This window comes from Neovison vison, chromosome 10 (assembly GCF_020171115.1).
Source record: "Neovison vison isolate M4711 chromosome 10, ASM_NN_V1, whole genome shotgun sequence".
NCBI lineage: Eukaryota > Metazoa > Chordata > Mammalia > Carnivora > Mustelidae > Neogale > Neogale vison.
The window spans coordinates 36,779,695-36,793,863 of record NC_058100.1 but is presented as its reverse complement, the minus strand read 5'-3'; the positions used below and the strand labels follow the sequence as shown (position 1 = coordinate 36,793,863).

General features: G+C 46.2%; 1 protein-coding gene across 2 annotated transcripts in view; it reads right to left on the bottom strand.

Moving 5' to 3' along the window:
• The window catches only part of FMN2 (formin 2), a 366,439-nt gene extending 352,597 nt beyond the window's left edge, over nt 1-13,842 (bottom strand). For both annotated transcript variants that reach the window (XM_044267009.1, XM_044267010.1), the window contains exon 1: nt 12,273-13,842. In XM_044267009.1, coding sequence (XP_044122944.1) covers nt 12,273-13,842 — 1,570 coding nt within the window. The remainder of the gene's footprint in view (nt 1-12,272) is intronic.
• Nucleotides 13,843-14,169: the final 327 nt, after the last annotated feature.

The following is a 14,169-nucleotide window of genomic DNA, read 5'->3' as shown; positions in this document are numbered from 1 at the left end:
GTCAAATAAATAAATAAAATCTTAAAAAAAAAAAAAAGAATTCCAACTCAGAATGTTTGTATAAACTAAAATATATACAGAAATATTATATACTTTGCAAAACTACATACAATTTCAAGGATGTCAAACATCAAAAGCAATTCCCTACACACATCACACTGTTCCCTGCACTGTCTGGGAGGGCAGAGTAGGAAATGAACACACAGCTATTCCCTCCTTCCAGTAGGTCACATAATGCCCACCTGCTTTTGCAAAAGATCCACATTAGTACTTATTTTCACTCACCGAAAGAAATCCAAAAAGGACTTTTTCGGTTTCTCGAAAAAAGGCAAAAAACGGAAACAGCACCAAACCTTTCTCTTCTAGCGGGGCCATTACCGAGGCTGCGTGAGCCCCAAGCACGAGGAGTGGCGCCCCCAGCGCCTCCCCGAGGAACTACACGCAGCATGTCAGCACCACGCCTCCAGAGTAGAACCCTGTCTATGAGCATCTGTACTGCGTCTTCGTTTATTTCAAGCAGCCATTAGCAAGATGTATCTTAAAGTATCAGAAAAGGCCTAAAAGAGGTTGTTTTTTGAGTCTGGGAACCCTCAAAAATTTTTCCATATAAATTAATGGTAATTGTTTCTTTGCTTTGCACCATTTCGGCTTACAAAAGTTTGCATAGGATACGATATTTTTGGATACGGAAGGAAACCTCTACAGGGAATAAATATGGACAAAATGAAGAGTTTTGCATGGACGAATGATGGGATGTGTCATGTACCGAGGGATATGAGTAAATGCTCTTTGTTTCCCCCTGAAGATCAGGAACAGAGTGCCAATAATATCTAAAACTACTAGAGAAAACATGAGATGGTTGAAGAACTGAAACATTCAGGATAAGGGACAGACTGAGCAACAAGGAGGGGATAAAACCATGGAGTGTTAGAATATTAATACATATATAGTAGAGATTTTAAACTTTAGCCTCAGGGCAGTAAGTAATCACGGACATGTTTCTAAACTGCACTGGCTGCCCATCTTTATATTGTTAATAGTTTATTCTCTTGTCTTGCAGAGAATTCTCAGAGAGGAGCCAGAGCCATGATAGCTAAGTGGGATGTGTCTGATGCCCAGGAGAGAGAGAGAAGCTAGAGATCGGTAACTTTAATCGGTAATAAAACCAAAAGGAAATTGGTGGTTCAACCTTAGGGATTAGCCCAAAGCTACCTAAATCTGTATGCCAGCTTTTACTATCCCAAGGCAGATGGTGGAGAAAATGATCTGTGAATTCAGAATCAAATAAGCCTCCTTACTGAAATAATCTGAATCAGAGACAGAAGTCTTCTAGGATGACTTTTTCACTTATACTGCACGTTTGGCTCAGACAACGGTCTGTCTGCAGAAATCACTGCGGTTCTTAGTCAACCTCATATGCCCACCCACAATATGCTAGATCCAACAGAGTCAACACACTTTGGGATTTTTCTAAAATTGGAAGACACAGATCAAATCCTATATCCTGAAATAAACTACCAGGATACTATCCAAACATTTTACACCCTCAAAGCCATTTAACCAAAATAGCGCTCTGTTAAGATATAATCATCTTGCAGAACATCTTAGGTAGCTGCAAAATATAACACCTCCCATAAAGAATTTGCATACCTTATGTCTCCAAGGGGAAGTATTCGTCTAAGGGTTCCAAAAGGTGTGGAGTGGAAGAGAAGAGACCAATGATCTACAAGAACCTGGGCTAACAAATGAGTTGGAGGGGTCCCTGGATGGCTCAGTCCGTAAGCGTCTGCCTTAGGCTCAGGTCAAGATCCTGGGGTTCTGGAATCAAGCCCCATGTCAGGATCCCTGCTCAGTGGGGAGCCTGCTTCTCCCTCTCCCACTCCCCCTGCTTGTGTTCCCTCTCTCCATCTCTTTCTGTCAAATAAATAAATAAAAATCTTTTTAAAAAATTGAGTTGCAAAAGATTATCTCTATTGTTATCCCATTCTTTTCATTACTTTTTAAAGACTTGTATGTTAAGAGTGAAGAGACTCATTGTTTACATAACTTTCCACAGAGTATTCAAATTAATTCATTTGTAAGCCTCAAATAGCTCTATTCTGTGCATTTGCTTCTTAATGGGCTTAAACAAGCTGCACTTCTTCATGGACAATAAAACAAAAGTAAAAATCCTAGGAGTTCCCAAAACCTTTTAGCCTCCGTCTCTAAGGAAGTTTTTTAGTCAATGAAAACTTCTACACGGAATACCATAGATTAATAAAAATTATGAGTAAGCAGAGTTGGGAAAATTGAAAACATACAAAAATCAATATCGTTGAACCTTGAGTATAATAATGGTTTGAACTGCATGGGTGTATACTTACACGAGGACTTTTTTGTTATAAATACAATACAGTTCCATAAATGTATTTTAACTTCTTTTTTTTTTTTTTTTTTTTTAAGATTCTGGAGCACCTGGGTGGCTCAGTCGGTAAGCTTCTGCCTTCGGCTTAGGTCATGATCCTGGGGTCCTGGGATTGAGCCCTATGTCAGGCTCCCTGCTCAGCGGGGACCTACCTCTCCCTCTCTCACTCCCCCTGCTTGTGTTCCCTCTCTCGCTGTGTGTCTCTGCGTCAGATAAACAAAATCTTCAAAAAAACAAGAAGACTTGCTCAGTTTGCTGTCCGTATTAGGAAGACTCCACAGACATGCTCACTATACCCCCTGCCTCATACATGGTACGACACAGCTTTCCTTCTCATAAAGCATGTCAGCCATATACTACACCTACTCACTACCTTCGTGCTCAGAAACACAAGATCCTAGATTCCCGTCCGATACTGGCTGTCCGAGCAGTCCAGATCGCACTCCCTGCAGTGTCGATCAACAATCGGTGGAAGGAAGCGAAATCCAAACACTGCTGCTCTGGCCATCCCCGACCACCAGTGCTGTCTTTACCCCACAGCACGAACGCACCCTCCCCCAGGGGGACTGTCTTCAGCTCTAACAATAGAGAAACGAAACGGTGCAGGGCATCACCATTAGCAGAAAAGGTAAGTCTGCAACGGTCCCTTCCACAGAACTCCAGGCCGGATGAGACCTGGACGAAGCAGCTTTCGTGTCTGGGCCCGGGAAACCAGGGCACCAAGAAGAGGGAAGAAGTGACTGCCCTGGGTCTTCCAGGAAACCAGTGACATCCTCTAGAAAGGGAGACAGACTGGAAGACGTCTCCGCCTGTGCTACTGTCACAGCAGAGCTACGAGCTTCCTGCTAAACTCACTCCTTCCCCTCCCGTGTGTGCAAAGCCACAGCTTAAATGACACAGAATTCATTTCCATAGGCGCCCCCTACATTACTGGGCACAACGCTTCTGCTTGAAGTATAAAAAGAGACAACTGAGTAGTAAAATGAAGATCATTTAAAACAACGTACAGGCTTAATTTTTTCAAGAAATCATCCCATTGCCCCTGAAAAAAAAATAGACTATCTTCAGCCCATTGTGGCTCTGGTAGAACAGAAAATACAGCTTCGAGTAGGTTCAGGATATGTGGAAACTGACTGGATCGCAGAAGAGTGGAAGCTCTTCTCCTACCCAATCAACACCTCCCCGGATACCCTTGGAAAGGTGGAGGACGTGCATGTTTCCCCTTCTCTCATCCACAGAGGCGCACGTGTCAGAGAGTAACAATTCACCAGCAAGGTTAGAGTCCTCTTATAGCATCCAATAACTGCCATTGTCTGTTCATATAATGTCGATGCGGTAATACCTTGCTTTACTAAATAGCATTTCAAATTGACTAGAAGTTGTATGTGTCATATATTTATATTTTTAATATTTTTTTAAAAAGCCTGGGAAAGTTTTCAGCCACTAAAATTACATCCAATAACGATCAAGCCACAAGCAGTAGTTATTTGTTTCTTTCTAATGGTCCCTTAATGCTAAATTCCATTAAAATCAGGTTATTACTTACAACACACAAGCAGGAATAAACAGAGCAATAAAATTTTCTCTATTTCCTTACTTCTTTCATCGCCAATAAAATTTATAATTGGAAGCTCAATCACTGTATTATCATTGCTATTTTAAAATCAACCAAATATAAGATGTTCTTTCAAAACAAGTTCTATCAAAGTATCATTCTTTCCTCAGATTCAATCATACCTCAATAAGAACAATTAATTTTGACTGATCAAAAATGTTAGTAATTTTCCAGTTTGAATTCAATAGGAAGCCTAGATACCCAACTTGCCTTTTCAAAAAAAAAAATGGTGGGGGGTGCCTGGGTGGCTTAGTCAGCTGAGCATCTGACTCTTGGTTTTATTATTTTTTTTTTAAGATTTTGTTTATTTATTTGACAGACAGAGATCACAAGTAGGCAGAGAAGCAGGCAGTGAGTGGGAGGGAGGGAAGCAGCCTCCCCCCCTGAGCAGAGAGCCCGATGCAGGGCTCGATCCCAGGACCCTGGGATCAAGACCTGAGCCGAAGGTAGAGGCTTAACCCCCTGAGCCACCCAGGTACCCCCCCACTCTTGGTTTTAGCTCAGGTCATGATCTCAGGGTCATGAGATCGAGCCCCATCTTGGGCTCCGTGCTCAGCGGGGAGTCCATTGAAGATTCGCACTACCCCCCTCCCAGTGTTCCTCCCCAACTCATACTCATTCTCTCTCTAAAACACATAAATCAAGTCTTTCAAAAAAAAAAAAAAAAGTAGGTAAAAATTTTTAAAGTGGCAAACAATTATTCATAAAAACCCAGTATGCTAAGTGTCGTCATATTCCTGGCACACAGAAGAGACATTGGTAGATGTGTTGGTAGAGATTAGATGATGGACAGAATCAGGTCAGTATCCAAGGTGGAAGGAAAAGCAGAAATAGGTGAGAAAAAAGACCAAAGAATCCCTAAACCCCAAAAGCGTTCATAATATGATGCAGATGGTAAGTGCAGAGATACGGAAATAAATGATGCCAGTTAAGGGTAGTTGGTAAAGACACAAAACATGAAAATGGGAATTTAAACAGCCCTTTCAGATGCTAAATCAAGAGACAAATAGAGTGTGGTCCAAGAGGGTAAAAACTTCAAGGCAAGGGCACAAATCAAAAAAATGAAATGTACATTCATAAAACAGCAAACGGATTAACCTGTCTAAAGTTGAGAGCTTATGAAGGACATGGTGGGAGGTTAAGGCTGCAGAGTCAGGCCTTGCCGCCGGATGCTCTGCGGGACGAGAATCCGAAGGGCGTCTGCCTGCTGCCTCCTCTTCCCCGCCCCTCCTTTAAAAATGAGCAACTGCCCCAATCACACAGCCACACCTCCATCGGAGGCTTTCCTTCTCCAAACTCTGAAGGAAACCAACAATCACAGAAAATGATAGAAGGAAAAAAATGATGCATAAATGATTGGGAATAAAACAGTGATTAGGTACATGAATCAACCTTCTGCATAGAGTTTCAGAGTTGTTTTGTTTTGTCTTAACCAATTTGGTTTTGGTCCACTTTGAGCAATGAAGTTTATTAAGGCAATAAACCAGGAGAGGAAAGCACACAGCACCAATTTTGTGCCTCTACTAGACAGAACTGTATTGGCTTCATATAAACTATTTCATTTAATTTTCACATTATTAATGTGAAATGACTCCTCTAGCTTCGTATGTGTAAGAAAAAATTACTCGAGAGTCCCTTTAAAAAGCTAAGATACAAATTCATCTAGAATGATAGCAGAACAACTGCTGTACCATCATCCGACTGAATAGGTTCAGCAGTTTTTAATAGAATCAGAAGGAAACACAGCTCAAAAAGCATCTGTTCAATTTCAAATACACACTGCTTATACCCTAAGCCTAAATGCACTTAGAAGTAGGCCAGTCCACAGCTCATAAAGCAGACATTAAAACCCATCACTGGGGTACCTGACTTCAATCCAAACAGTCTTAAAGAAAACATGAGAAAGGATGTTGCAGATCAGACTAAAATGACTTAAGGGGACGCCTGGGTGACTCAGGCATTAAGTATGGCTCAGGTCATGATCCCAGAGTCCTGGGACGGAGCCCTGCATTGGGTTCCCTGCTCGGCGGGAAGCCTGCTTCTCCCTCTCCCACTCCCCCTACTTGTGCTCCCTCTCTTGCTGTGTCTGTCTCTGCCAAATAAATAAAAATGAAATCTTTAAAAAATAAAATAAAGAGATTTAAGAATAGTGTTTCCAGCCCTAGCTTTTGTTACCAAAATCTATTCTGATATAATAATTTGTTAATTTTATATCTATCCTGATAAGATCATTTGTTAATTTTAAGAAATGTCCAAATACAGGAAAAAGCAGAACATGCACTGAAGCCCTTTACCCATTACAGTAAGATGTGTTATATACGCACATCAGGGATGATTTCTGACTTTCCTTCATGTGTTGGACATGAACGACAACCAGACTCTGTCAGAGGCTAACACTAGAAATAAGACAGCCACTGTCCTCAACAAATTCACAATTAAATCATTTAACAAGCTATATAAGAAAACCTGTACTCCTACACTGGAGTATCTCTACGGATATAAAAATCAAGATAATCTTTAGAAAAGCCAAAATGAGAGTCCTACAATCCAACAGCCAAAGCACAAGCCACTTACTAATTAGCTAGTCATTTAAAAGCTCACGGATACAATGCATTTCATTTTATACACGTTAACAACAGATTTGCTTATCCAAGTCCACATCCTAGATGAAGCTTTGACTAGCTTACTGCCCTGAGGCAAGTTACTTCACTTGTCTGAACCTTGCTTAGCTCACTGGGAAAAGAGAAATAAATAGCTTTATTTCGAGGTTGTTCTAAGGATTACAGAAAATTATGTAATGCACCACAGTGTCTGGCACTCAGGAGAAGTGGAATAAATAAAACTTTACATCATAATTATAGGATTTGCCAACCGATAACAAACTGATCAGAAAAATCAAATCAGAAGTATGAGGGGTGGCAAAGAGAAAAAAGACAGCCCCATGAATGGACTAGCAGACGTCAGAAAGCAAAGACACAAACACTCAGAAACAGGAGACAGGAACCAGAGCATGAACGCTTCCCCAATATTTTCAAAGCACCTAATAATGACCTGCCTGATGATGACATTAAGCCGTTGAAAACAGATTAAACTTTGATTCCACGTGTTTAGAAAAGGACAGATCAGCGCATAATTGATTTTGGAGAGACTCCTATCAAAAGTGATTTAGCATTACAAATTTAGTATTTGATTTAGCATCACAAATTTAGTATTTTACCTGTCCAAACCAACTAACCGCAAAATTCTATTAACAAGCTTCTGCTAGACTTGATAGACAAACGAAACTCTCAAATTTCAGAAGCCATTTTTTTCATACTCAACACGGAAAAAGATGCATGTCCAACAAATTAACTGTGGAAAGATTTCAGTGTGATGGCCTAAAACAGCATCAGTTTTTTTTTTTTTTTAAGATTTTATTTTTTTATTTGACAGAGAGAGAGGGGGAGAGGCAGAAGGAGAAGCAGGCTCTCCGCTGAGCAGGGAGCCCAACGCAGGGCTCGATCCCAGGACCCTGGGACCACGACCTGAGCAGAAAGCAGACACCTAACCGACTGAGCCACCCAGGTTGCCCCACATCATCAGTTTTTAACAACCAACACAAAATAAAGTTTTGGTTTCTGTCATCACTAACTGTTTTTCTATCTACCAAACAAATACAAACATGTGCCACAAAGATCTCTTTCCACTTGAATTTTCTCCCTACACTTGGGAGGCACTAAAAAGCGAACAACATCTGTTCCTTTCTCCAGAGCTGACAACCCTCACTCTGGTTTAAAAATAAAAGATGTTTATGGAGGCTTATAGATACAATGATCACCTGCTTCAAAGGCAGCTGGCAATTAATGGAGCCAAAGACACGCAAAATTAAGGCCAAAAAACCCAATTTCCCTAAGGAGAACGCCTCCGTTCCTCAGGCGTCTGGTAATATCCAAGAGGCCCATAAAACTGTAGAGGGTGGTAAAGAACCAAATGTGAAGCCAGATGACAAGAAAATAAACCGCAACAGAGAAACAGGGACATGTGTCCTTCTGGGTTCACCAAACCACACTACAAGAACCGTTTCCCTGAGAGCTGCCTCGAGGGAATCTGGTTCCTCTGACCAATAACCCCTCTTCCTCCAGCCCAAGGCAGGCTCTTTCAACAACGAAAGGGACAAGTCTTATTAAAAACAGAACTGAAACATCTCCTAAGTGAAGACTTAAAATTATTTTTTTATAAGTAGTTTTGACTCGATGTTGTCCTTCAGGACCAAAGGTTTAAAAATGAGTACGAAGCAAGGACATTCAGACTGGAATCAGTGGACTCAGCTTCTATTTCTGGCTCTGCCTCTGAATGAATCACAGGGTGACCTTGAGTCATTTCTTCTCTCTACCTACCTGCATTTCCCCACCAGTTACAAGATTAGGTTAAACCTATCACTTTCTTTTAGAGAACATGAGTGGGTGAGAAAAATATATGGAAATGGCCACACAAACATCTACTGATCACTGACCAGCTAGATCCAAACATCAAAGACAAAGTCAGTGATGTCCATATTTTTTTTTTAATATTTTATTTATTTATTTGACAAAGATCACAAGTAGGCAGAGAGGCCAGCAGAGAGAGAGAGAGGAGGAAGCAGCCTCCCCGCTGAGCAGAGCCTGATGCGGGGCTCGATCCCAGGACCCTGAGAGCATGAGCGAAGAGACTTTAACCCACTGAGCCACGCAGGTGCCCCTGATGTCCATATTAAAACAACTCACGCTACACTTCTGCCCTGCACGGTTTAAAAAAAAAAAAAAAAAAAAAAAACTCCCTAGAGAGGCCAACAGAACACAGGTGCTTACTGAATAGGACTCCTTTAAGAGTCTGAAATTTCAAATTTGGAAATACTTAGCAAATTAAAATAAAATGCAAGTAACAAACTTTTTTTTTCCTCTTAAGGAAAACAAATCTTCAGCCTGTTTAGTGCCTACAATCATCAGGACTCTGATCAATCTTCCTGTGAAGTCCTCTTCCCTGACTCTGCCAAGGAGATCAGCCCCTTTACCCCTGATGCTCCCACAGGACAGCACTGCATCTCCCCACTGTTCCTGTGTACTCAGGGAGCCCTGGAGAAGCAGAACCATGACTTAATGACCTTTGTATGTCCTGCCACTAACACATTGCCTGGTACAATGTAGATGTCCAGAATATACATATATACATTTGTTCATTTTAAGAAATGAATATATAGGGGCACCTGGGTGGCTCAGTGCGTTAAGCCTCTGCCTTCGGCTGAGGTCATGATCTCGGGGTCCTGGGATCAGGTCCCTCGTTGGGCTCTCTGCTCGGCAGGGAGCCTGCTTCGCCCCTACCCCCACACCTGCCTCTCTGCCTACTTGTGATCTATCAAATAAATAAATAGAATCTTAAAAAAAAAAAATGTGGGGAGCCTGGGTGGCTCAGTCGTTAAGCCTTCAGCTCAGGTCATGATCCCAGAGTCCTGGGATCGAGTCCCACATCTGGCTTCCTGCTCTATGGGAAGCCTGCTTCTCCCTCTCCCACTCCCTCTGTTGTGTTCCCTCTCTCGCTGCGTCTCTGTCAAGTAAATAAATAAAATCTTTAAAAAAATAAGTAAATAAAAAATTTTAAAAATGTATATTCAAAGTCTAATCTATTAGAAAGAGAAACCATTAATATTTATAAATGATAATGTGAATCATGGTGACATTTTCATTTAAAAATATATATTCAGAGGGACACCCAAGCAGTGGGTTGGGCACCTGACTCTTGGTTTCGTTCAGGGCATAATCTCAGGGTCCTGGGATCTAGCCCCAAGTCTGGGCTCTGTGCTCAGCGGTAAGTCTGCTTGAGGTTCTCGCCTCCTACCTCTCCCCCTGCACATGCACTCTCTTTTAAATAAATAAATCTTTTTAAAAAATACATACATATACATACACATTTATAAATGAATGATTCCCTAAAGAGGAAACATATGATTTTCTCACCAACATTAAATTCACAAAATTGACTCAAGAACTTTCCTGTCTTCTTCCTTCAAAATAGTCTTTCGGGGATTTGTTTTGTTTATATTTTTTATAATTTATCTACAGGGTATTAGACTATAAGCATTACTTTCAACTTAACCTACACAATAAAAGGAAGGGGGGAGAAGTTAGAAAGAGTGAGAGAGGGAAAGGGAGCAAGCAGTAAATAAATGAACAAAGTGAATAAAAAGAAGCTACTCTTAAGAATCTATAAATATAGGGTGCCTGGGCGGCTCAGTTGGTTAAGCGACTGCCTTCGGCTCAGGTCATGATCCCGGAGTCCTGGGATCGAGCCCCACATCAGGCTCCCAGCTCCACAGACAGTCTGCTTCTCCCTCTGTCCTCCCCTCTCATGCTCTCTCATTGTCTCTCTCTCAAATAAATAAAATTTTTAAAAAAAGAATCTATAAATATAAAATAAAAGGTGATCCAGAAGTGAAAATAAAAATGTAGTAAATATAAGTAACTACAACATTAATGGCAGTTAGCCAAAGTAGCTATGCCCACTGAGAAATGTCACTTAAGAAATGTTTTATAGGGGGGTGCACGGGCGGCTCAGTGGGTTAAACCTCTGCCTTCAGCTCAGGTCATAATCCCAGGGTCCTGGGATGGGGCCCCACATGGGGTTCTCTGCTCAGCGGGGAGCCTGCTCCACCCCCCACCTCCACCCTCCTCCCTGCCTACTTGCGATCTCACTCTGTCAAATAAATAATTTTTTTAAAAAAGAAATATTTTATAGCTAACCCATTTATCAAATGGATAACCAAAAACAGAGGATGTTAAGCTTTTCGAATTACATTTGAAATTTTTTTTTTAATATTTTATTTATTTATTTGACAGAGATCACAAGTAGGCAGAGAGGCAGGCAGAGAGAGAGGAAGGGAGCAGAGAGCCCGATGCGGGGCTCGATCCCAGGACCCTGGGATCATGACCTGAGCCGAAGGCAGAGGCTTTAACCCGCTGAGCCACCCAGGTGCCCCTTACATTTGAAATTTTTAATCAAAGATTTATCACAAACCTACCAGCAATTGCATAAATTTTCATTCTTTTCTACTCCTTAAATTTTTAGTCTATTATTTCCTTTAATAACTAAGAGTACAAGAGAACTAAGAGAACAGGAACAAACTATGGCTCTACCAGTAGGCACTTAAAAGGCCTTGGGACCTATCGGCCTATAAGAAAGGATAAACTCACTGAACTACTTGCTTTTTAACCACAGTAAGTGGACCCCTTCGCTGGGCTTTCACGTTGCCCATCAGAATCCATAACAACGGCTGAGGAGAGGTGCCAGTTGGGTTACATGTCCTCGGTTTTCTCAACTTCACTATCTCCAAGCTATGCCCTGTTTTGACTGGACATAAAACCCAATGAAAATTATTCCTAATATTCTATTTCATTATTTATTAAGTTTCTAATACCATGTGTCAGATTTGGTTGCATCAATCAGGAATGTCCCCTTAAGTTCAGCGAGTAGTGTACCCCGATGGCTGAGCTAGAACACATATTCCATACATACATATATACCACACGTGTTAGAGCAGTCAGAGATCAACTCTGGATAGCACTGAAATAAATTGTTTCTTGACCCTTGTCAAAATCATTAACAAGTTTTTTCTTTTTAATGCTGTGGGGATCAGGACAGAAAGAGAATGATGGCTCAGCCAACTATGCCCAAAAAAAAAAAAAAAAAAAAAAAAAAAAAAGGATGGGGGGGAGTTGATCTGTCTGGTGGGACCCTGGGCATAGAGACCAGCACATGTTTTGGAGAAATGGACTGAGCCCTTTTTTGAGACAACTTAGGAGACGCAACAAAGCTGTCCTCCCTGGAAAGAAAAGAAAAAAGAGGAAAGGAAGGGAAAGGAAAGGAACGGAAAAGGGGAAGGAAAGGAAAAAGAAAAGGGGCGCCTGGGTGGCTCAGTGGGTTAAGCCGCTGCCTTCGGCTCAGGTCATGATCTCGGGGTCCCGGGATCGAGTCCCGCATCGGGCTCTCTGCTCAGCGGGGAGCCTGCTTCCTCCTCTCTCTGCCTGCCTCTCTGCCTACTTGTGATGGGTCTGTGAAATAAATAAATAAAATCTTTAAAAAAAAAAGGAAAAGAAAAACAGGGATTTTACTGAGCTGGTGTGCAGGACCTGAAAGGATTCCCCTGTGAAGGCAGGACTGGCCCGAGGCGGGACTGGGCGTCTCAGCCGGAGCAGGTGACCGCGGAGGCCCTGATTGGCGGCCGCTCGGCCCGAGCGCACTCACCTGTGAACACGTTCTGGAAACCGTCCGCAGCCGCCGGCGCCCCAGACACCTTGGCGGCCTGCGCGGCGGGCGCCCCCCCACTCCCCTCCGAGGCCGCCCCGCGCTCCAGCAGGTGCACAGATCCCCCGGCCGGGGGCGCGCGGCTGCCCAGCTCCTCGGTCCAGTCGGCGGAGCGGCTGAGGCCGCAGGCGAGGCCGCCGTCAGCCCGGTGCTTCTTGGCTGGAGCGGCGGCCGAGACCAGGGCGGCTCTGGGCCCCCGGCTCAGGGAGGGCTCCGGCCGCCTCTTGATCCTGGGGCTCTGGCTGGGGGATTGGGAGGGAGAGTGGTTAGGCGAGCTGAGCTGCCGCGTGGTGGTCTTGATGTAGCAGGGGGTGATGAGCGGGTAGGGCTTGAAGCAGCGCGGGCTGGGCGCGGGGCTGCTGGGCAGGGAGGCCGCCGCCGGGGCGCTGGGCCTGCCGGGCTCCCCCTCGGGCTCTGCCCCCGGCGCCGGGGGCCCCTCTCCCAGCCCCAGGCCCCACGCCTCCCCCGGAGAGTCTCGGCGGGCATCCTCAAATGCGTCCTCCTCGCCCTCCTCGTCAGTGTCCCCAACCCCTGGCCCGGTCGCCGCGGCTGAGCCCTCTCCCGGCGCGGACTCGGGGAACGCGAAGGCGGTGGAGGAGGGCGAGTCTGCAGCCGCGGGCTGGCCCACGGGCAGGCCGGGCTCCGCCGAGGCCCCGGGGCCGCCGGGGGACGGGGGCTGCTCGGGCGCCCGGGGCGCGGGGACCAGGCTGCCGGGCAGGTCGGAGCGCGCAGGCACCGCCTGCTCCGTGTCCGGACTACGAGGGGCGCCCCCGGATGCGCTGCTGGAGCCCAGCAAGTACTGGTCCAGGCCCAGGAAGGCCCCGGGCTGGGGGGAGGCGGCTGTGGAGGGCGCCGCAGGCTCCTCGGGGCCCTGGAGCAGCAGCAGCTGCTGCTGCTGTTGCTGGCGGATCGCCTGCTGAATGTCTGAAAGCAGGTCCTCCTGCTCGGTGGCCGAGTGAAAGCTGTAGATGTCCGTGTCCGAGCCCGAACTGGTCCTTTGTCCGTCCTGCGTCCCCGCGGGGGTCTCCAAACCCTCCAAGACCACCCTGCCCCCACCCCCGGCCTCCGCGGGTCCATGGTCCCTCGGACGGGTTACCTCGAAGGGGTCGGCACCCTCGGTGTCCGACAGGCCCGTCTCGTCGGCCGAGAGGCTGAGGTCTGGCGTCTTGGTGACCAGGGAGTGCGCGCTGTCCAGCTCCCCGGCCGGCAGGGCCTGGGCGTCCAGCACATCCTCGCGGGAGCCGCCGGTGCTCTTCCCCTTGGACAGGTTCTTCCTGATCCGCAGGTTGGAGAACACGGAGGCTCTGGATTCCGACTTGCTCTTCTTCTTGCCCGGCTCCCCGCCGCCGCCCCCTCCGCCCTTGCCGTGCTTGCCCAGCGCCTTCTTGCCCCCGCTCCCCTTCTTTGTGGCTTCCACATCCCTGGGCCCAACGGCATCCTCGGCGCCGCCTGCGCCTTCGTGCAGGGCTTCACCTGCGCTCCGCTTCAGCTTCCCGTCCTGGTTCCCCATGTCGCAACCCCGCTGCTCGGCCGACGCGCCGCCGACACTCAGGCCATGCCGGCCGTCCTCGGCGCCCAGCCCGCACAGGGGGAGGCGCGGGGGCCGGGCCGGCGGCCGGGCGAGCCTCTGCGCGAGGAGGCCGACGCGCGTACGGCCGGCGCTGCTCGCTTCGGCCGCTTCTCCGCACAATGCGCGCCCGCGGCGGCCGTGGCGGCGGCTGCAGCGCGGCGCGAGCGGGGCGCGAACATGCTCAGTGCGGCGCTCGGAGCCGGCCAATGGCTGCGCGGAACGCGGGCCGGGCCCGGCCGGGCCCCCCCGGTGGCCGCCGCCGCCCCC